We start from the raw sequence: 23,026 nt of genomic DNA on the forward strand, positions 1-23,026 counted from the left end.
GAATGAACACCCACTGCTAAACACTTCTTCATGTACCGGATTAATGTTTGTTAGAAGATGTTAACGATGTTTCTGTGTGTGTGTGTGTGTGTGTGTGTGTGTGTGTGTGTGTGTGTGTGTGTGTGTGTGTGTGTGTGTGTGTGTGTGTGTGTGTGTGTGTGTGTGTGTGTGTGTGTGTGTGTACACCCAAGAGAGAAAAACACTTTTCTATGGGCATGGGAGCTTTTGGCTGTTCTCCATGATTTTTCATTATTTTTCAATTTATATGGTGATGTTTATTGCAAAATTCGTACGTGGTTTTCGCTTGTAAAATTATAGTGTATGCGTGTGCATGCATGCGTGCGTGCGAACGTGTGTGTAGGCGTCTTTGCAAGTGTGTGTGTGTGCGTGTGTGTAGGTGTCTGTGCAAGTGTGTGTGTGTACGTGTGTGTGTGTCTGTGTGTAGGTGTAGGTGCAGTTATGTGTGTTTGTCTCTGTCTGTGTGTATCTGTGTGTAGCTGTGTGTAGGTGATTGTGAAATTAAATATACAACATGTGTCCATAATTGCCTGGTTGGACTTCTGAAAGGCGTGTTTCATGTCACCGTGATGAACATGTGCTGTTATGTGATCTACAGTTTAGTTCATTTCAGACAAGGCACTTCTATATTGTGTGGGAACTGCTCCATGCTATACTGTAACACACACTACAAACTTAAAATACTCAAAGTACAGTATATACTCATCCAAAACATATTTGAATGCCTTAGATATGAAGAATATGTCTATTGTGAGTTATGTGTCGGTGTGTGTTGCCCTCTATAAAACAAAATAATTCAAATCGACCAAGCAGCAACCTTATATTAACTTATATTAACGCACACTACACAACCTCAATGGCATTAGCCAATAACGAATTAGCAATAACAATAAGTTCAACCATCTTATCGGTGTTCACTTTGGTATTGCACACAACCTCCTTAATGCTATTTCATCATCATATCATGCAGGGTACTTTGCTGGATGTAAAGTCCCGTTCTACCCCTTACCCCTTCCCCTTACCCCTCCCCCTTGTTTTGAAGGGGTAAGGGGCAGGGGTAAGGGGAAGGCGTAAGGGATTGGGCCTAAGGCCCAATCCCTACCCATTTCGACCCCTTCAAAACAAGGGGGAGGGGTAAGGGGAAGGGGTAGAAATGGGATTGAGCCTTGGTGTGTGAGGGGAGCCCATAAAACAGAGGAGAGATGATGGATGGAGCTGTACCACTGGCCGTCCCTCTTGCGTGGGTAAGTAGCCGTGGCTGGACCCCATATAGAGCTCAGAGATGAAGGTGCACAGGATCCCTCTGTCTCCTCAAGCTCCCTCCTGTTTATTGGATTACAGATCAGTACAACCGCTGCCTTTTTTCCCCCTCCACTCATCTCCGCCTAATTTGATCACAGAATCTGCTGATGCAGTGTGTCCCCCGCTCATGTGAAAACAATTTGCGTCTGAAAAAAATGTGGGTGTCTCTCACTGTCACTCTTTACTCTCTCTCTCTCTTTACGACTCTCTCTCTCTCTCTCTCTCTCTCTCTTCTCTCTCTCTCTCTCTCTCTCTCTCTCTCTCTCTCTCTCTCTCTCTCTCTCTCTCTCTCTCTCTCTCTCTCTCTCTCTCTCTCTCTCTCTCTCTCTCTCTCTCTCTCTCTCTCTCTCTCTCTCTCTCTCTCAGCAGGTAGAGCCTCCTCCTCTTTCATCTGACTCCTTAATACAGTCACCCGTAGAAGCTGAACACGCAGTCTCTGAGAGCACTGAAACCCAATCAGCATAATCATAGTGATTTAACGTTTGCACGTGCAGCAGTCTTAACCCTCAACAAAGACCTCACGCCGACACACCCACAGCCTGGGTTATGGTCTAGTTGATGGAGCAAGTTTGTCGTTCCAGGGAACCCGAATCCTTCTCAAAGCCAAAAATATCGGTCTGTCTAATATGTCTGTCTGCTGTCCATATAGCTAGCTCTATAGATCTTGTTGATGATCTTAGATGATGCTCCATGGATGCTCCACGCTCCTTTAATCACCCACGCTTCCAAGCATGAGCTGTCCCTCCACCAATTTCACTCAATTTATTTTGGTGTCCACAGACTTAAATGTTATCCTTCTTTCCATGAACATTAAACTGGCCGTCTGTCAGAGTTAAGTTACACAGTAAATATTTTCTGATTTTCTATTTGATCTTTCCCATGAACTGTTCCTATATCTCCATATGAGGGACACACCAAAGCAAGCACATACCCTCAGGCCGTTCTGCTAGTCCCTGCTACTGCTCTCGTAAAGGCATCTGATAGCCAGGGGACATTTTTTAAGGGGCGACCCCTTACTACAAATACATTGGGGGCCATGCAGGGTGCCAACATAAACCCTGGAGGCCTCTGAGTGTGTGTGTGGAGAGAGAGACGGTCCCCTCCGGCACTCAGAAATACATTGACATGTTCCCCTCGTGTGAGTCGAGCCAACGGGTCTGCTGCCTTTTAAAACAGTCCCTTAGAGTGAATGAAGTCAGGCCTCCTAGAAAGGTCCCTTATGGTGCGTTTCCAGTGTGGTTTGGTATGAATAGGTGCATAACGGTCCGTGTTTCCAGCGCCAAAAGTGGGCAGAGTTCGGACTTAGCTTTGATTAGCCGTACTTATCTCTCAGATTTCCTCAGTTGGGGTACCAAGCGGTCTGAAAGGGTGCCAACAAGTTTGAGCTACAAGTGCCCTCCATTGATTGGTCGACGGAATCGTCACTTCCGTGCGACAGGGGGATAATAACAAATAAACACAGCACCCACAAGGTATTTCTGAACAAAGATGAAAGCTTCGTTTATTGAAGAAATTTGTCGCACAAAAGTTTGTGGTCCTTCTTGGACGTCCTACATTGTTGCTCTATGCTCATTGTGTTGTGTTCTTATTTTTCCCTTGGATTTATTAGCGGGCTTCACTGTGACGGGCTGCAATGAGGTCTCAATGCTTACTTAGCTGCCGCGGCTATCGCCCTCTGGCTTATACCACGGCCACGCACTACCATGAGGGTACTGTCGACGGCGGAAACGCGAGCTGTAACTGGGCTGCGCCTAACCGCGCCTAGACTACCGGACCTTATCGTACTGGGCCTAACCGCACCCGCCGGTGGAAACGTGCCATTAAAGTGAATGGAGTCAGGCCTCCGAGAACGGTCCCTTAGAGTGAAGGGAGTCAGAACGGTCCATACAGTGAATGGAGTCAGAAGGGTCCATACAGTGAATGGAGTCAGAAGGGTCCATACAGTGAATGGAGTCAGGCCTCCTAGAAGGCTCCCTTAGAATGGTCCCTTAGGATGAATGGAGTCAGAACGGTCCCTTAGGGTGAATGGAGTCAGGCTGGCCCTGGTCACTTGCAGACAGAGTGGTTTGCATTAAACGGCTGTTGAAAAGTAGAGTTCCCTCGAATGGAGGGCCTTCGGCATTCCTGCATCACACACTGAGCCGCGTTATTTCAAAGGACTGTATCGGGATAAAAACACTCGTTCAATAATGTGCTGGAAACAGTGTTGGCGTCAACTATTGTTTGCAGATGCAGAGGCGATCTTTTTGCACGTTCATGTGTTTGCAGATAATGCACACACACACACACACACACACACACACACACACACACACACACACACACACACACACACACGAAGAGTGTTGGTGAAAATGATCAAAGATTATAGTCCTTATGTAAGTTAAAAAAGTACAAACTTTTTTAAATGAACAAGATAACACTATGTATTTATTTTAGGAGGTTTTCCTAATCTAAGTCGCTATCGGATAAGCATATACCAATGTTTAATAATTGATAGCAGCCAAGCACATAAACTGACTTAAACACTTATGTAATTATTTCAGTTTGTTTTTGTTGGTTTGTTGTTGCATAAAACTGAAGAGAAAGCAAACACAACATCACTGTGGCAAGCAAGACACACTTATCATCATCACACTGGGACATTTTTATAGAAGCTATTTAGTGGTAAACGAAGAAATTTACTCGTTTGAAGTCTGGTAAATACATTCTTGCACAGCAAGTGAGGTGCCGGTGGTGTTCGCGTTCAAGCCTATCCCAACGCAAGCACCAGTGTTCTTATGCGGATAATTCATTACCAACAGAAACAACTCACTCGATTATCATCAAATGCTAATAATTGAAATATTACGTAATGGTTAATCAAGCAGAAATATCTTGACATATTATTATTCAGTGTAAACCTATTTAATAGGACTGCGCATGAAATAATTCGTCGATTTATTAGGTTACATGGGCCTGTCCAGAATTCATTCTGATCGTTTGAAATAATGAGTAAACTTCACAACAATGTCGTTGTATAAATAATTCATTAGGCTAATTAAGAAACGACTGGGCAGCGCAATTATACTTACTGTCCTGCTAAGTGTTTGTTAAATTAGTCTACTTGATTTAAAATAAACGTTTAAACGATTTAAAACAACATTAATTATAAATTATCTTATTTTCTTTGTTATTTGGAGTATAATATAATATAATTGTTTATATTGCATTATATTATAGGCCTGCTAAAAATAATTTTAAGGGACCTAATATTGTTATAAGGCCTACACAAATAACAAAAATAACAACATTGATATTGATAATTATAATATGAATATATATAATGCAAATAATAATAAAAATCATTATTATTATGATTATAATAAAACAATATTATAATCGGCCTAGTTTTAGGCCTATAGCCTATTTTTTAGAAGCTTATGCCTATAAATCTGGTTTAATAGCTTATTTAAAATAGCATATATGTAAACGCAATGGGCCACGGATAATGCTTAAATCTCCCTAAATTAACTTAAGAATTGCACGTAATTAATCACGGTAATTCCAAAAGCTGTGTTTGCTTATGAAATTGTATTGTTGTAAAATGACTAGGCCTATTCTTTTCTCAAACATTTAAATTGTATTGATACACTATTTCTGTCATCCTGTTAATGACATTATGCAACAACAACAAAAAATTGACTATTTATAATGCGACCGAGACGCATAACCTTCTCGGGATAAACAGGGTCGCCCGGGCTGGGAATCAGCGGCATTGGGCCTTCATTGCATGTTGCAATATTATTGCCCAAATTTTAATGGATTGGTCCGGTATTGCTTGCTAATGGCTTCAAACTCGAAGGCTTTCAGAGAATGTCATTAATAATGCTGAGGAGCGGCATAACCCTGTTTGTCTAAACTGTTGCAAGCATCCTCGGCTAGGCTATATAAAGACTCCTTCGGAAGATCATAGCCTTGTAACTTCACTTCATGCTTAAGTAAACCGAGGTCTTCCTATTTCGATTGACATCCTACAGTCTTTATTCATGTTGACAATTCAAGCTACGTATTTTAGCGTAGTGCAATATCATATATATATTTATAATTTATATTAGTTCAGGGTTAGGGTTAGTTCTGATTTGGACTTGGGCCTCAGTATTTACCGACCCTGACGCTGAATTGAATCGGACAAGCAGCAATGGGGAGAAATGCAGACCTGTGAAGGCCTAAACTTTTATAATACACTTAAGTCATCATCAGGCCATGTATTGCTATATTTCAATATGGTTTATGACACGTGACACCTGAAGTAAGACCTTCCATGCGCTTAACGAATTAATCCTCTGCACCAAACAGCACGTGTGTCCCATGTCAGGAGTGACCCTGCGGGGGGCTCTTTGCCCATCCGCCGAGCGGCCCAACAAAACATTCAACTCGCAAAGCGATGGACCTGTGTTGGCACGGGCCTGCGTCGGGCCTGCACTTATAGCCATCCTTTAATAGCATAAGTGTCATGTGTTGTGCCTCCCGCGTGTTTACCCCCCCCCCCCAAAAAGAAATAAGAAAAAAAGAAAAAGCAGCTTGCCTCCTCCTGAGCTTGACCTCCCATCTCCACTGAGTGCTTAATAGTGGCGGAAGGGCTTAGCAGAGGCCAGCATCCAGTCTGTGGAGCGAGAGGGTCGAGGCAGCACTGTGTGTAAGAAGGGCGATCGAGGCGGTACCAACTCCATCACGGCTTTCCTCCTTTACCCCGACGAACCTTAAGGGGGATTTGAGCATTTGTTCAGTCTACGGTCCTCTGGAAAACATCTGATTCGTTGCGTAACCAGTCCCAGATGCGCCGCTGTGGAGTGTGTATGCGCGCATGAGTCGGTCGGTGCGTAACAGTCCGGAGAGAGTACCTGTGGCGCGTGCGTAACGGGGTTAAAGAAGACGAAGAAGTTTGGATTCTCCGTTTCACTTTTTCCGCTTTTTTTTTTTTGTTGTAGGTATGAACGCAGATACGTGCGTCTCGTACTGCGATATGACATCGATGGATTCATATTATGGTGCGTCCGCCCCGCAGGGCAGGGATCACCAGGCCAACCCGTTCAGGACGTTCCAGACGAGCGAGACCAAATACAGCCCCACTTTCCTGCCCGGTAAGGGACAGGCGTACGGGGAGAAGTCCCGGAGTCCTTACCAGCAGGAGTGCCAGTCTTTGGATGGCACCGAGGAGGACACCTTCAACAAGTACCACCACTTTATGCAGCGGCCGGCGTGCAAAACTCCTCCCGAGAGCAACAAGCTTGAGAGCGGACACAACGGATCGCTCATACCCTGCTACGGTGAGTTCAGCAACCGCGGGGATCGGAGGGGTAGAATGACATCGTAGAAGGGAGTGCGATGGATTAATATGCAGTATTGGATGATGGAGTGAGAAGACTGTTCTGTAAATGATATTAAATGAGGTTGCGTGCGCGCCGTGCAACATTGTAATGTTTGCGGCTTTAAACTGCTGCAGCAAAGTACAAAACAAAAAATGTAAAATAGGATTTTTTTATTGGGTAAATTTTTCAATTGAATAAACGCTGCTCTTCAATTATATTGTACAATACTAAAGCATATATATTTAAAATAAATAGATATCGATAGGCATTTATAATTCCGCATATAGGCCTACGTGCGGAAAAGTTTGAAATTGAAATAGCCAATAGTCGACCTATTTAAAAAATGTCTAATGGCTTTTGGTTTGAAGTCCTCTTCCAGCCCTACCAGGTTCATAGTTTGTTCTTCATCAATTAAATGATGGATGAGGCGCAGGACGTTTCTGGGATTGGCTGACAATTAAGTGGTTGATTGATAACTATTCTTAGATGATCATTCTCCCGGTCGGCCAAAACCTTTTCTGGAAACTAATCCACGTTCAAGATTTGTGTGTAGGCTTCTGACTTTTGAAAACTTAAATGTGATGTTCTACTACAGAACCCCCAAGGGACAACAGAATAAGTTTAGGCCAATATGTATTTTAATTTATTAATGTATAGCCTACATGTAAATTAATTCAAACTGAGACAAAACTGCAAATGCCAGGCCTATAGTCACACATTTTAAAACAATAAAACGCTAACCCTAACAACGAAATTAAGCCTTCATTGATATGCATATTATTCATTATGGACAGGATCATGCTTGGACGTCTTAAATGAGATGGATGATATATTTTGGGTCAGTCTTGATGCAGGTCACCGTAAACTAAATATGATGATATGGTGCATGCAGGCCTATGTCTCTGACACCCACCACACCCCGCGTTGGAAAAATGATTGAAATCAATCATCAGATGTAAGATTTTGATTAGCAGGCATCAAAACACGCATAAATCTCGACTTGCACATCGCGCGACTGACGTGGAGCGGAATGCAATCGTCGTAATTGTGTGCGGTGGAACCCGATACATTTATCTGGTTCCACATGTTTAGTCTGAAAAAGACCCCAACACGCACACGCACACACGCACACGCACACACACACACACACACACACACACACACACACACACACACACACACACACACACACACACACACACACACACACACACACACACACACGGTGTATATACATTTATTCTAATGATTCAACTTGACATTAATGCAGAATTTGTGGAGGTGCATCAAACATATCTTGCGTAGACCTTTGAGCTAAACTTACTTGGCGAGTGCAGTGACAGCCTAATTTGTCTTAACACCAACCTAAAAACCAAATAGACCATCATCTCCGCCGAGGAGCGCTCCACTCTGTTATTATTTTCAAATGTTGCAACCAGATGAAGGCCCCGTGGGTCTGGGAAGATAAGCTGGGGGCCAAACCCTAAGGCGTCAGAGGGCTTGTGTTTTGTGTGGTCCTCAATGGGGGACATGACTACAATGCTTCACTCTCATCCTCGCAAAACACAGCGTGTTGCACATGCAACTTTATCTGATACTTTATGAATTGCGTTTGTAGCGTTATGGCTTATTCATGATGTATATTATTATATACAATCTGTAGTAGGTATATTTATTCACTATGAATTTATTTATTTTGTAGATATTTTATTTATTTATTTACGTTCATGAGTCAGTCATACTGTATAATGAGGTCAGATGTCAAACTGAAAACTACTTTCATTACACAGTCTGTCTTTTACAAATGGTAGTACTTTACACCTGGGTGTGTCATCGGTGCAATATAAACAAAAACAAAGCTATAATTACTAACCTCGAGGCCCATATTAAATATTACAATAATAAACACAACAGTTAAATATGATAGATTTGATAAAATGATGCTGTAAAGATAATATATTTACTACTCTGTTGAAATCCTTTTGTATTGCAACCACATATGGCAAGAATTTAGTCACTTTATTTAAACTGTTCCGAAATATATTATTTTGTTGATTTCTTTCAAGACGTGTCTGGTGTTTGTTTCTCAAACAGCTTCTAAATAATATATAACTCAACCCCATTTAAGAGAGACAGTAGGCCTACATCATACATTCATAGGCCTTTCCCTGCAACTTCAATGTGTCAGCTGTGCTGCTAATACATCATGTGAACGTCGTTGATTCACGCCGTCCTACAAAGCGTAAACCCAGTATACTTTGTCACCTATGAACGCAGTTAAACCTGGAGAACACATCGTGTGCATGGAGGCATTTGGAGGAATGCAGGTCAGCACCGCAAAAGCGCTCCACATTAATCAGAGGCAGATGTGCATCACCGGCTCCTTATAGCCCCAGTTATTATTCATATTCCCCAAACACAAGCCCTGCAAAGTCACGGAGAGTCCCTGAGATGACAAAGTGGGGCTGGTTTACGTAACCCTGTCTCAACAATACCTTGTGTAAATAATCAGAGAGTCAAACGATGGTGATTGCCTCTGAGTAATCATTTGAGACAGCCAGAAATGGAAAAGAGCGTTTCCTCGGAAACGGATGTGGGCCCACTTTGAGATACGTATGTTTTCAGGTCGACACATGAAATACCGAACAATATTGGTACATTTTGTGAGTTTCCCTCGAATGAACTTCCCCGCTCTCTGCATATATTCACATGCACACCACACGTCGGTATCTGGAGAAGCAACTGAGGGAAAGCGATCCAACATGGGGATGTGTCCTCAGAGCCCACTGAACCATGTGGTTACGCCTTGGGGTCTCGCTCTGGGCCTGGGGATTACTGTGCTACTATCAATACTCACGCACTACACCCCAAAATATGGCTCACATGGCCTGCAGAGTTGGGCAACAGTTGTCAACAGTTGTAAACTGTTATGCCCTGAAACAAGGCAGCGTAAACATCTAAGAATACAAATGGGAAAATCGTTTTGGGTTCAGTGATCCAATGTGTTGTGTCAGTGACAGGACTACATTACTATGCATTGTATTGAACAAAGTCACAATTGTGCCACATGCGTGTGTCTTTTTACTGATTACTAACACAGTGTTGGTTGTAAATACTAGCCATAAAAAAATGGAATTTATATAAAAATTCAAGATATTTGAAGATATTACAATGCTTGATAAATTGAATCATAGATTTCAATAAAAACATGATTTGTGTTCTCTGACATTTACAGATATAAGAGATTTCCTCTGTCAAATAACTGTTGCCTCTGTGATTGGTCATGGGCAGTCCCCAAAGTTTGAGTGAAAGGATGAGAAGGAGAAGAGAGGAGAGCCATTAAGAAAGCGAGAGCAAATGAGAGTGAGAAAGTAACATTGAGAGGGAAAGAGAGACAGAGATAAAGACAGAGAGAGAGACACAGAGAGAGAGAGACACAGAGAGAGAGAGAGAGACACAGAGAGAGAGAGAGAGAGACACAGAGAGAGAGAGAGAGACACAGAGAGAGAGAGAGACACAGAGAGAGAGAGAGAGAGAGAGAGAGAGAGAGAGAGAGAGAGAGAGAGAGAGAGAGAGAGACCGACAGACAGACAGACAGACAGACAGACAGACAGACAGACAGACAGACAGACAGACAGACAGACAGACAGACAGACAGACAGACAGACAGACAGACAGACAGACAGACAGACAGACAGACAGACAGACAGACAGACAGACAGACAGACAGAGAAAACAAGCTTTGCCTTCTACTTCCTGTCTCCCACCCCGCTCCCCCGAACGTATGCTCGCCAGAAAAAAGAAACGATTTGGAAATTTCAACCAGGTGGCGCGTTTCACTCCCAGCCTCTGGTGTTAAGGCTGGCCTTCAGTCTTAATCTGCCCTCGCCAATCTCTATCAGAGGCTCTGTTAGCACTGGTGGGGTCTCTTCATGCATACACACGCTATTAAATGCAGATATGCATACTTCCTGTCCCATGAAAGGACTGATTGATTACTGATTGATTCCGAATTTTGAAAAGCTGAAATCTTAAATTCATTACAACCTACTTTTGGAAATGAAAAAGCCAGGTCGAGCCATGCTAAAGATGAAACACATGGCTTAGACAGTTCTTGTTAGAGGTTTCCCTAAGAGCTAATGGTGCTAAACCAGCTTGACACATAACTGCATAACCTTTTTGTTTACTCTCATGTCGTTAGATGAAAAAAAAAATTGGTGTGGAGGTTCAAAGGGATTTTTTTTTACAGTGTCTATTTATCTTCAGTAATTATCTATTAAATGGCCAGATAGGATTTTATTCAACCCTTATGTTCAATCATTGCCACATTTAATTAGTCATCGCTTATTATACAGACATTAGGGTTAGGGAATTTAACAGAAATCATGAATTATCTTCTATAGTAATTATGCTTGTATTGGTTACTGATTGTTATAATTATATTACATGACACTACTTGACCTCAGACAACCTAATTCAAATTATAATGCCCAAAGTATTATCCAAATGATATTTCTGTACATGTAACATAACAATAGACGCACACACAATTGAGCACATATATATATATATATATTTATTTATTTAAATAAATATATGAAATGGCGGTAGTGAGGCCGTGAATACGTCAAATTATCTGGAGCTGAGGTTGACCAGAAAGGTTCCATCCTCCTCATGGAACCTGCATTCCTGCGCGAGCGGCTGCCACTGATCTCCCCTACGGAGCATCTGGGAGCTTCTTCCCCGACCACTTCCAACAAGGAAGTGACATCACTTCTTCTGATCGATGTCTCGAGCCTCACCTGAATATCGTCCTATAAACAATTTACCCGACGGCATGGCTGCCAATCAACGGTGGGTAGCTCCTCCCAGATTAGACGCTTGAATCATTAGTGGTATCGTGCTTTATTGATGCGGTCGTATAGGGGGTGATAACGGGAATGCTATCGTGGCCAGCCGATGTCTGATTATTTTTTTGCTATTTTAACAGAGCCTTTAAAACCACTCTGTTTAAAAGCATTCCCATCCCAATTTAGTGTTTGGTCATTAACCCTTCTCCAGGTAACTAATTTATTGTGTTTTTTTTATTTGCCTACTCTTGACCCTCCCTATCCCATTCCATAAAAACCAAGAGGGTGTCCTGTTGCTTTACGGCCATTTAAATTACACTTTGATGTTTCCTCTCTGTTTTCGGCAGTGATTAAATTGCTGACCCTAGTAAATCTCTGAACTTTACTAACTGAAGAGGTCTGAGGCATGTCACAGGACTGCTTAAGGGAAAGGCAAGTTCAGCACATAACATCCTGCCTTCATATGTCATATATACATCGTGGAGGACTGCAGATCTTAAATCCAAAACACATTCCAAGAAAGGCAAAAACATAGAGTCAACGCACCGGAATCTTGGCTCTACAAAATAAAATAGTGTTTGATGGCGTGAGTGTTTGGTGTTCTCGTGAGGAACATGCAGAATGCTCAGCAGGAAGATATTTGTGGCAAAGGATTTCAGCCAACATGGGTGTAACAGAGCATGAAAGATGGTGCTTGCCGCTATACAGAATAACATTTTTATAAGGTATTCATTCATGAATATCTGCACGGGAGTCTTGAATGCGTGGTCGGGTCGATCTTACAATTATTAATATTATTCTGAAATACACTGGACATCCACCTCCACATGTGTCTCCCTTTCCCAGATGTACTCGTTGCCCTAGCAACGCTGGATGCCTTGCTCAGTGGCATAATTGATTTTCTGTTCCACAGATGCCAAACAGGAACACAAAGTTGGCCGGACCTGCCTCTTGAAATTGCCCCAGGGCTTAGAGAAATATACTGTGGGTTAGAATATGAGGCATCCATGTGTGTGTGTGCGCGCGCGTGCGTGCGCGCATGCGCGTGTGTGCGTGTGTGCGTGTGCGTGTGTGTGTGTGTGTGTGTGTGTGGATGATGTCAGAACATCTGCCTCGGTAGAGACTGTGAGAGAGTCTGACAGGTGGGCCACAGCGATATAAGGGTCATGACCCCCAGCTGAGCGAGCTGTAGTGTTCCATTAGTGTCTCGGGGGGGGGACAGGTCTGAGGAGCAACAAAGGGTGAGGGGAAGAGCGATGGTTATTGACGTCTCAATGTGGCGCGGAAAAGTCATTTGCAATTCATGAAAACAAACTTGGACGTAGTAGTGGAGAGAGAGACCCCCCCCCCCCCCCGACTTCATCAATCCAAGATGAAGCTTGTTAAAGCCCCCCAGATGAGACGTCATCTCTATCTGCTCAGACATAACGAACACAGAGGTCCTGGACTCCAGTGGGGGTACCAAAGCAACACACGAGGTTGTGTTGGTTCTTTGAAACCAACGATGGACCGAGTCCATGAACATGCCTTGCTCATGGGAGGTTCAAGTCTTTAATGGTTCCCGTGTCGGGAACTATCATGACACGCAGGTTCCTGACCCAGAGCCCGGGACAGGAGGAGAATGTGCAGCAGAGGCAGGAAAGGAATCAGAATACAGAACTCACTGTTGTGAGCCTGGCCCCATTCACAACCAGAGAACCTTCTGCTTATTTATTCACACGGCTGTTTGTTTATTGAAGTGGATCGACCGGCTTTCTTCATCTCCTAAAAGGAAACAAAAAAAAAATAGGCTCGCACACAACGAGACCGGGGCCAACAGAGCTAAGTCTGTCACCCACCGAAAAAGATTGCGTCTCTCCAAATTGAAGGTGACAAACACGATGTTGTTTACAAGGTGGAGAGCGCAGTGGTGCGGTGGTGGCTGCGGTGGCTCCGGTATACACAAGGCCAGCCATACATTGCTCAAGATGGAGCAGAATTCGTGAGGTTCGGGTTTCAGATGGCGTGATTGGGGGGGGGGAAGCGGAGCTGGGGGGTGGGATTGACGACGGGGAATAGGGCTTTGTAGGAGGGGGCGGTGTCACAGGTCACGCCAATGCGAAGTGACATACCTTTCAAACAGAAACAGGCCCTTGCTTTTCCTCTTGTACTTTTAGACTCGGGCGCGATGGAGACGGGGCTTTTTGAAGCCCCAAAATAAAACCTTAGAGAGGTGATGTAAGCTGAGCGTGAACGTCATTCAGCGTGGGGAGTGTACACAGGAGCAAACGCAGACATGTCTTTGAGTTGTAAATTAAGAAACCGTCGGGGAAATGAGTGGCCTCATTTAGGAATAGATACAAACATCCTTCATATTACTCACTATACAAATTAACCTTTGGTAAGCACACTAAAAACACATAATAAAATAAAAATAACCAAACTAGCCACCAAACTGCCTCGGACCTTGTGCATTGACTCCGATGCATCGCTATATCAAAACATTGCTTAATTAACGACGCCATTCATTCACAGCCAAGGACAACGGCGGGCTGACCGACTCCGAGTGCCCCCCCAACGCAGAGGCCCCGGGGATGGAGGGCAGCTACCTGAACCTCAAGGAGACCGGCATGAAGACACAGCAGCTGGAACGGCCCGGCTCCGACCTCTCCGGGCCCCTGGACAAGAGCGAGCCCGAGAGCAACAAGGGCAAGAAGCGGCGCAACCGCACCACCTTCACCAGCTACCAGCTGGAGGAGCTGGAGAAGGTGTTCCAGAAGACCCACTACCCGGATGTGTACGCCCGCGAGCAGCTGGCCCTGCGGACCGACCTGACCGAGGCCCGAGTGCAGGTGAGAACAGAAGGGGTTACTCCTGGTCGCCGAACCCAAGGTGCATGACGGGTTCATTTAAGGGTAGCCGAGATGGGAAAATCATAGCTCAGGATTGGAACGACAACATCTCAGGAATCGTTATTCCGGGGGGGGGGGGGGGGCATGGGTGCAAGTTGTACTGCATTTGACATCATCCGGAAGCAGCAACTCCGTGACCCTTGATTTTGGAGCTGGTCTCTAATTTTCCCTAGTTTGAGTGATATTCCTCAACGGGGATTGGAGTGGTGAGGCTGAGCTGAATCATTGTAGTCCTCGTTTTGTTTGCATGTCAATATTCACTTGGGGAACGAAGAGAGGCCTGGAGGAGCTGGCCTCTTGACAAGAGCTTTTTTTTTTTTTTCCCGCAACAGCAGACAGCATGGCTCATTGTTCCCCGCTCGCTCTTCCTGCATGCCAGTTTCACATCGGGAGTGGGACGGGTGGGACAGAGCAGCAATACCAAACACTATTAACTGTTACATGCTGCAGACTCTGTGACAGACTCTGTTAAAGGATGTCAAGGGTCAAGTGTTTCCGAGCGGTGTTCTCTTCCAAAACCCCTCTCAAGTCTGCTTCAACAAACAGCCTCAGTGGACGGAAAAAAACACACTGACACGAACACATAGGAAAACAATAGCTCCACCAAAAAAGTAATGAAACTTTTTTTGGCGAGGAAGTAACCTAAGAAAACACTGGGATGACAGTTTCAATTTACAATCCCGCTCTGAGACATAGTCAGGGACCGAGAACCTGGTCTGGCGTTGGTTGGTACAGTGAAGCGAGTGCATTCACGTTGTGCCTGCACACAGAGCTATCTATTCCCACAGATGAATATAATTAACTCACAGGTCCAACAGGCGGACAGCACAGCTCACTTTAGTTGGTGTGAGGTTTGACCCATGCTTTTTAAAACCATACCTTATAGCTCCACACAATCAAGACAAAACCCTGCAATTTCCTCCCCAGACCTGTCAAGGCAGAGCCCAGGGTTGGCTGGTTGCTTGTGTGCCATCCAGCACTGGGAAGGTTGACAAATTCTAAATGGAATCCTTTTCATGTCGGTGAAGAGCGACGATTGTAATGGAGTACAGTGCTGTTTTTTCAAGGCGAGATACAATTGTCAAGGTCCTCCACTTTCATCCTCAATTTGAAGACGCCGGTCTTTATGCAGTAGACAATTTTCCATAATCAAATCTTTTGGCTTCCATCCTAACTCGTTTATCCAGTGCAATTTGCGCTCAACCTCAAACTTGAACTTCACCGTGCTTCCCGTTTCCCTAACTTTATGGAGGAGCAGGCTGTGCGTCTGAGTGACCGGCCAGGCAGTCTATCAATCGCGCTGCCTCGTATGACAGAGATGAGGTGAGACGGCTGGACTTCAAAGCCCCGTTTGGAGCTCTGCCCTCCCTCCCTCCCACCCCCCCTCCCTCGCTCCCTCCCCCACCTCAGACCCCTGCTTGCTCTGGAGCATAAATAAAGCTCTTTAATGGCACTGTAAGCTGTCTTTTGCTGTCAGCATCTTTGGCAATTACTGTATCACCGGTGAGCACTTTAAGCCCAGAGAGCTCCGAGCAAACCTTCCTTGCAGATGTCTACTGGGTAAGACAAACAAGAACAGCGACCGGGGTTAAAGTTTGGCCCCTTTTCGTAGTGTCAGAGCGAGTAAAGAGATAGTATATCCCAAACCACCGCGACTACATCAAACCGGCACACAGTGTGGCTGATGATGACTAATAGTGATCTATGTCCATTGGAATGATGTCTTCGAATGCGAAGATACCGCGAGTCGCCATTGGAGCTCTACGGGTGTGGGGGGAGCAGGAGACACATGGAACAACAGCCCCCCCCCCCCCCCCGTGCAGATGATCTCGTCTTTAAACTATTTGGCTGGCGTCTCGACCTGACCGTCATTCAAAAGCCTCTGAGAAACATGACACACAGACCCGTGGAACCAAGACACACTGCACGCATGTGCTCAGGTGTTGTTGGTGTAGAACACACATCGTTTTTTTAAAAGAACGCAAAACATTTGGTAGATGTAGACTTAATTGGCGCTACAGTCAAATGTTTTCATTTATAATTGCGCTACATATATAGGTCTTCTGTGCAAGGCTATGTGTTTATGCGTGTGTGTGTGTGTGTGTGTCTGTGCGTGAGTGTGTGCGTTCATATGTGTGTGCGACAGTCGGGCCGCTGCTTGCCTGCACGCCTCTGAAAGGTCAACAGGGTTGGCGGCGGAAAGCCGAGGGCTTAGGCGTCAGGAAATTAAACATGAAATGAAAACAAGCTCCAGTTTGAACATTCTCCCATCTCACTCTCCAATATCCCCACTTCCCCCAGTCCACTTTGGGGGAGGAAGAGAGACGCAGACGGAGGGTTCCAGGGGGAGGAGAGGGGGGAAGGAGGCAGGCCTTGGGATGGAGGACAGAATGGGGATAGATGGATAATAATAATGAAGGGACGGCGAATTAGCACATGGATTATTTAACGGACTGATGCAAAACCTCAAAAGAAAATGTATTGTGCATTTTAAGTACATTTTGTGTTGTTCATATTCATTTATAGCTATTTATGTTAGTATATTTATTAATATGTATATACATACAACGCCCTACTTTGACTTAAAGTAGGCCTTCAAGAAACATGCTCATACTTTGCAATGCATACTAGTGAAGGGGAGCTGGAAGAGAGCAGTCCTCAAAGGTCTGCTGGGGAAAAGGTTGTTGTGTTGTCCCGATCGCCTTGATGGGAAGAGTTCTGGCACTGGTTCTTTCAACAGGATTCCGTGATCATTTGATCAATGGTTGCAAATTATTGCAGTCATCTCTCACATGCCACATCTTCATGAAAGCATCTTGAGCAGATCTCTTGGAAGTGTGCTTCACAATGTACAAGCTTTAGTACAAAGTGTTACGGTCAGATACAAGCCTTAATAAACAACTCGGGAAAACTTTTATCAATAGCAGATCCTCAAGATGGCTGGCTGTGGGACATAACATACGCTCTGAAACCCCCTCAAAGCACATCATATAACTCTGAGGGCAAAAAGCCTGTGACCTTGACATTGGGGTTCAATGACAAGCGAGCTATCGGTTTACATCTTTGTAAGGGTGGGCTGTCTTCTAATGTCCCTGGGACTTCCATATAAGGTGTTTACTGTGAAAAGGAAGCCAACAACTAGTTTCATCCCTTCACAATGACGGGTTTATATGCATTCCTTGGTACTTAGCTGCCCTTATCTGATTTGATTAAAAATCCACTGCAAAATCCTGACTTAAATCCGCAGTGCAACCCTATAGGCTGTGATGTCGGTGCATACAACTCAAAGACATCATATTTGAGGTAGGAATTTGAACGTTACAACTTTTCTATTATTCAACATTTCATTGTGTGGGCGTTTGTGTGTGTGTGTGGGGGCATGCATCTATGTGCGTTTAGACTGTGTAACAGAGAGTGACATATGAGGGGAGGGATTTCAAGAGGTTGAGTGAGGGGAAATTGCATGTCAGGGACTCTATAAAAACCACAGGCTGATTGGGCTGGGAATCTTCCCGCAATCCAAGTTCAAACCCCTATGATGAGGCCGGATTGAGCTCTCTCTCTCTTCCTCGCTCACCCACCCTCTCTCTCTGTCTCTCTCTTTGAAGAAGGCTCTTCCTTCTCCCTTGGGATGATAGTATTCAGACAGCCAGCAAATAAATACCGCAAAGAAATATGCAGAGTCTCACTTTAATGCTGTGAACTCTGATGTGACAAAAGCAATCAGAACATGAAAACATGTAAACGTCAAAACTGATTGTGTAAGCAAATGAAAAGGGAGGAAAGCTAAATGGAAACAGAATTTATTTGTTAACGAGATATCTACACAACGTTTAATCTTTTGACAAAATCTGACAGAAAATCCCAAAACATTTTGGAAAGCAATCAGTCACCTGAATGGAAAAACAACTGAAATAATCTAACTTCTTTGCTCCGAATTGATGTTGGACGTTTATGAACGGATCTTTTTCAGCTCTCGCTGTAGCATACAGGTCAACTTGTTTTCAGGTGTATTTTGGTAGAGGACACTAAACCAGGGTGCAATTGTGTACTTTCTTGTGGTCTTCCAACTGTCCTGCATATCTATAAGTTCTTGCCAACTCCATACTCTCCTCATCTCCTCCATATTGTCCAAGCCATGGGGCCCACTGAGTTTCAAACGCAGCTCATTCCGAAAAAATGAAAAAGTTATCGAAACTCATCCGAAAGAACGTCATTCAAACTCACCATTGAGCACCGTTGAGCATTGACCGCTGAAAGCACGCGTGTAGATGTTGACATATTTTGCTTCTTTAGGTACCAAGAAAAAAAAAAAGGGAATAAAAGTCTATCTGGCCGGTCGCTTACTCTTTCTTTCATGTAATGTGCAGAAGGAGTCATCCTCCCCTCCATTCATCAGCTGTGTTGACATGCGAGAGAGAGAACACCTTTCTGGGAGTGATTTATGGACCACGGTGGGCCCAGATGTGGATCCGTCTGCGCTGGCAGAGTGAGGGGGAGGAGTGAGGGGGAGGACAAGATGGTGGGCTTTTTTTTTTTTCAAAGGCAGGGGCAGAGACGGGCAGAGCCAAGGGGGGAAGACCCAGCGTCTTCACATCAAGAGATCTTAAAGACACGTCAAGCTGTTAAACCTGGGCCTTGACATGTGCAGGGGGGGGGGGGGGGGGGGGGGATTTATAGTCTGCTCCGTCCTCTGGTTTTCCATGGTTTCTCCATCATTCTCTCTCCCTGCTGCCGAGTGGACTGATACGGTGCCATTTTTGCTTCTGAACAACATTGGCCGTTGTAGTTTACATGGGTTTTAAATGAAAACAAACGAACATAAAAAGGCTGGTAAAAGAAGAAGAAAATGAAGGGCATACTGTGGATATTTTCCTGTTCTGATATTTTCTCTCTCTCTCTCTAAAGGTGTGGTTCCAGAACCGCCGCGCCAAGTGGAGGAAGAGGGAGCGCTTCGGGCAGATGCAGCAGGTCCGCACACACTTCTCCACCGCCTACGAGCTTCCCCTCCTCACACGACCAGAGAACTACGCACAGGTACGCAACGGTCGATGTCGGCGGATTGTGTTCAGTGATCTTCTCAGATCCGCTCTGGGTTTCAATCCAGAGGAAGATCTGCCCCTACACTGTTTAGTTATTTTGCAGTTGGTATCCAAAGTGAAAGCCCCTCTGAGTGAAAACAGCCAATTAATGAGCAGGAAGGGGTGAGGAAGCTTGGCTCATTGTACACATGGGCCGAAACGACACCCAGTGCCTTGGGTCTGGTCGCCGACCACACCTCAGCCCCTACACCGCCCTGTCCCCCTGTCACACCGCCCCCCCCCCCTAACGCCTGGTCCTCTCCCACAGATCCAGAACCCGTCATGGATCGGGAGCGGCAGCGGGGGGTCCCCGGTGCAGGGCTGCGTGGTCCCCTGTGACTCGGTCGCCTCCTGCATGCCCCCTCACCCCTCACACGGCCCGGGAGGTGTCCCGGACTTCCTGGGCGTGTCCAGCCCCGGGGGCGGTCACATGGGACAGACGCACATGGGCGGCCTGTTCGGGGGCCCGGTGATGGGCGGGGGCATCAACGGCTACGACCTCAACGTCGAGCCCGACCGCAAGTCCTCCAGCATCGCGGCGCTGCGCATGAAGGCCAAAGAACACAGCGCGGCCATCTCTTGGGCGACATGATACTCCAGACCCCCCGACGCCAAGCCCGCCCCCCTCTCCCCGCCCTCCTCCTCCTCCCTCTCCCACAGGAACGGCCCCCCCCCTTCTTCTCCGGAGCGGAGTTTGGGAGGCGTCAAGGGGGAGGAGGGCCGGCCAGACAGCACTAATGATAACGCAGGGCAAAGGAACAGGAGGAGGGGCCCGTGGAGATAACAGAGGTTACTCTAGGGAGGGACAGGCCATCGATAGCAACACAGATAACAGCCTGACAATGACAGTCAGCAGGCGCAGAGAGAGAGAGAGAAATAGAGATGCTACTTTGAACTTTGATCGAGGTTTTCATTGAATCGTGTACATTCTTCATTCCTTAAACTCTCAGGTTTTGTAATTTTCAAATGGAGGATGATGGATGATTGCTCCTTCAATGGGAGTCGTTTGCCTATTAGATGACCTGGTTCAGATGTGCAAGGCTGCTTGCACAGGGGGGACAACCGTCCATTATATCACGTAGACGCCTTGCCTGGAGCGGAATAACAAAGTGTTTTCACCAGCTAACATCTAACAGATATGACACATTCAGAACCCTATTGTTTGCTGCCTTCCATAATATATTTTCCTCTTTTCCTTTCTTAAACATGTTCACAAAGCTCCTCCCTCCAAGGCACATATTTGTGTGACTCACCCAAATCATAAATCACTAAACATCCAACCCAGAAACATATAAAACAAAAACAGGGATACTCCACAGCACCAAGGGTACGTGGGAGTTTAGATTTCTGCTGCACACTGCCCAAAAGAACAAACCAAATAATGGAACCAAACAGAACCCTTACTTTCACCTCATGCTCTGCAAAAGGTAAGGCATGTAAACCTTCACGACATGACAAGAAAAAACCAAGTTGAAAGCCCGAACGCAAACAGAGTGCAACTGATGAAGGGCAGACATGGCTGGGCCAATTTAGTCAGGGAGGACGCGGGCGTTGGATTGGCAGTAATTTCAAACGAACGTGTCATTTCCTCCCCCAGGCCTGCCTCCAAGGGTTGCCTTCTCCTGGGTACTGGGGGGCTTCGGGTTACAGGAAACGCCGTCTGCGCGCCGGTGCCAGACGGCAGGCCCCGCATAACACACAGCAGCAGCCTTCAACACCAACTTACCCCGCCTCGCCCTAATCAGCAACCAACAGGAGTAGACTCTCCCAATTAGCGTCAAACCACGGTGTCCAGCCGCCGCGCAATCACCTAGGAGAGTACATCACGTCGCAGCGTGCTGCTGCCGCCCGCGTGGACACAACGCCTCCCCCCCCTCCCCCTCCCTTCCACACGTTGTAACGACCAATCAGTGTGGGGTTTCAGGAGGGATGATTTCCCAGATTCCCCGGAGGCACAACGTCTGTCCGTGCAATCTGTCACTGTGCGGGGAGGAGGGGGGGAGGCCGTGGGTCCCGGGTCGGTGGAGGCTCCGGGAGCGTTCTGGGAAGTTTAGGTAATGCGATGACATGAGAGCGGAGAGGCAGGAATGCCGTGAGCCTGTCCAGTGATTGCTGGGATGTCTCTGTGTGTTAGCCCCTCTCTGGAGGACGGCTGTCACCAGAGCCGCTCGGCATGCTGGGGGATAGAGGCTGGGGGCTTCATTAGTCTCCGGGCTGATCCCGGAGGCTGCGGAGGCCTCACATTCCGTGTCATCCCCTGTTGGATCCTGGCTCCCCTCTTCGTTCCCGTCACCATGGCGACATGGGTGGACCCATCACACTGCCTTCAGCCAAGTTTTTCTTGGTTTCGCTAAAAGCAAACTGACATAATACATTTCTGGATAACAAAACACCCCAATGAAGCCATACATGTATTCCTTTTCACAGTGTTGATAATATTTGTAACTAGTAACCTGATTTGAACCGTGCAAACCTAACCCTAATATTTATTCCGCTAATCATGTCTTTAACAACCACAAACACGGGCAGTCGTTTTACAGGACGGTATATTGAGTCATTACTAAATAAAGACAGATGTGAAGAGGATGAGAAAAATGTGGGCTTTTTTTCTAAAAAGCAATGCGAACAAAAGGAATGAGTTAAATTGTACAGCAGGGATTTGATAGGTCAACTGTTCAGAATGTAGTACTATTTGTAGTAGTATTTGTAGTACTACATGTAGTCATGTGTAAGAGCCCCCCTTTCCCCCCAGCATTCCACCAATCAGCAGCTTCCTCCATGTTTATACTACTGAGAAAAAGCAATTAATCGTTTTTTTGTATTAGCATATTGTGTGAATGTGAGTTAGACTTTTTTAATTTGTTTTTTTTGTACATTTGTTTTGCTTATTATTTGTAAAATAATGGACCTCTCAATGCTAAACCAAAAACGTATTACAACATTGCCAAGAAATGGAAGTCAGAAAAATGAATTTCTGACTCTGACAAGTTGCGCTGGATACATTTGCTTTTCAAACTCTTTTTTTTTTTTTTTTTGTTATATTAATCATGTATTTCAATTCCTGATATTGTGTAATATTGTTCCACTGCAGTAAGTTATTGCACTTACAATGTTGAAGAGACATGATTGACTTGCATTGGCGTATTGGTCATTCTGAAGCCAGAGTTGCCGTATAGAATATACCTTTAAGAAATGGGCTCCATGACTAGCATCGCTGAGTGACGCTCAAAGTGCTGGTACTAATGTTTGTAAAGAAGTTGCTGTTCAAGTTTGTGATATCTTGAAATAAATTGATCTTATTATTTACTGAATAATTAAAAAAGGGGTTCTTCTTTTAAATAAGCTATCCGCAGATGAGGGCACATCGTCAAGATACACACAACCGCACAGACGCACGCACACACGCTACTCAACAAGTCAATCACAGAGACAAGAACACATGGGATGGGATCGCTTCAGACTTTTTAGCAAACACTTAGTTTCACAAGGACAGAATTCGTAGACAGAAATAGCCGCCATCAATCAAACCCAAA

The 23,026-nt window shown here is 45.3% G+C and overlaps 1 protein-coding gene across 1 annotated transcript; it reads left to right on the forward strand.

The window, feature by feature from the left end:
* Positions 1-5,913: 5,913 nt before the first annotated feature.
* Positions 5,914-21,883, forward strand: alx4b (ALX homeobox 4b). Its single transcript, XM_060060518.1, has 4 exons — positions 5,914-6,629; positions 14,036-14,352; positions 19,321-19,449; positions 19,762-21,883. Exons 1-4 carry the CDS (start codon positions 6,293-6,295, stop codon positions 20,083-20,085), a joined length of 1,107 nt encoding a protein of 368 aa, XP_059916501.1. The 5' UTR covers positions 5,914-6,292; the 3' UTR covers positions 20,086-21,883.
* Positions 21,884-23,026: the final 1,143 nt, after the last annotated feature.

This window comes from Gadus macrocephalus, chromosome 9 (genome assembly GCF_031168955.1).
Source record: "Gadus macrocephalus chromosome 9, ASM3116895v1".
Taxonomy (NCBI): domain Eukaryota; kingdom Metazoa; phylum Chordata; class Actinopteri; order Gadiformes; family Gadidae; genus Gadus; species Gadus macrocephalus.

What these genes read in the sequence shown, in the direction of transcription:
- alx4b (XM_060060518.1), top strand. Translation starts at nt 6,293, where the DNA reads ATGAACGCAGATACGTGCGTCTCGTACTGCGATATGACATCGATGGAT. An exon ending in TGACCGAGGCCCGAGTGCAG is followed by an intron (nt 14,353 to 19,320) that starts GTGAGAACAGAA and finishes CTCTCTCTAAAG; the next exon opens with GTGTGGTTCCAGAACCGCCG. An exon ending in GACCAGAGAACTACGCACAG is followed by an intron (nt 19,450 to 19,761) that starts GTACGCAACGGT and finishes CCTCTCCCACAG; the next exon opens with ATCCAGAACCCGTCATGGAT.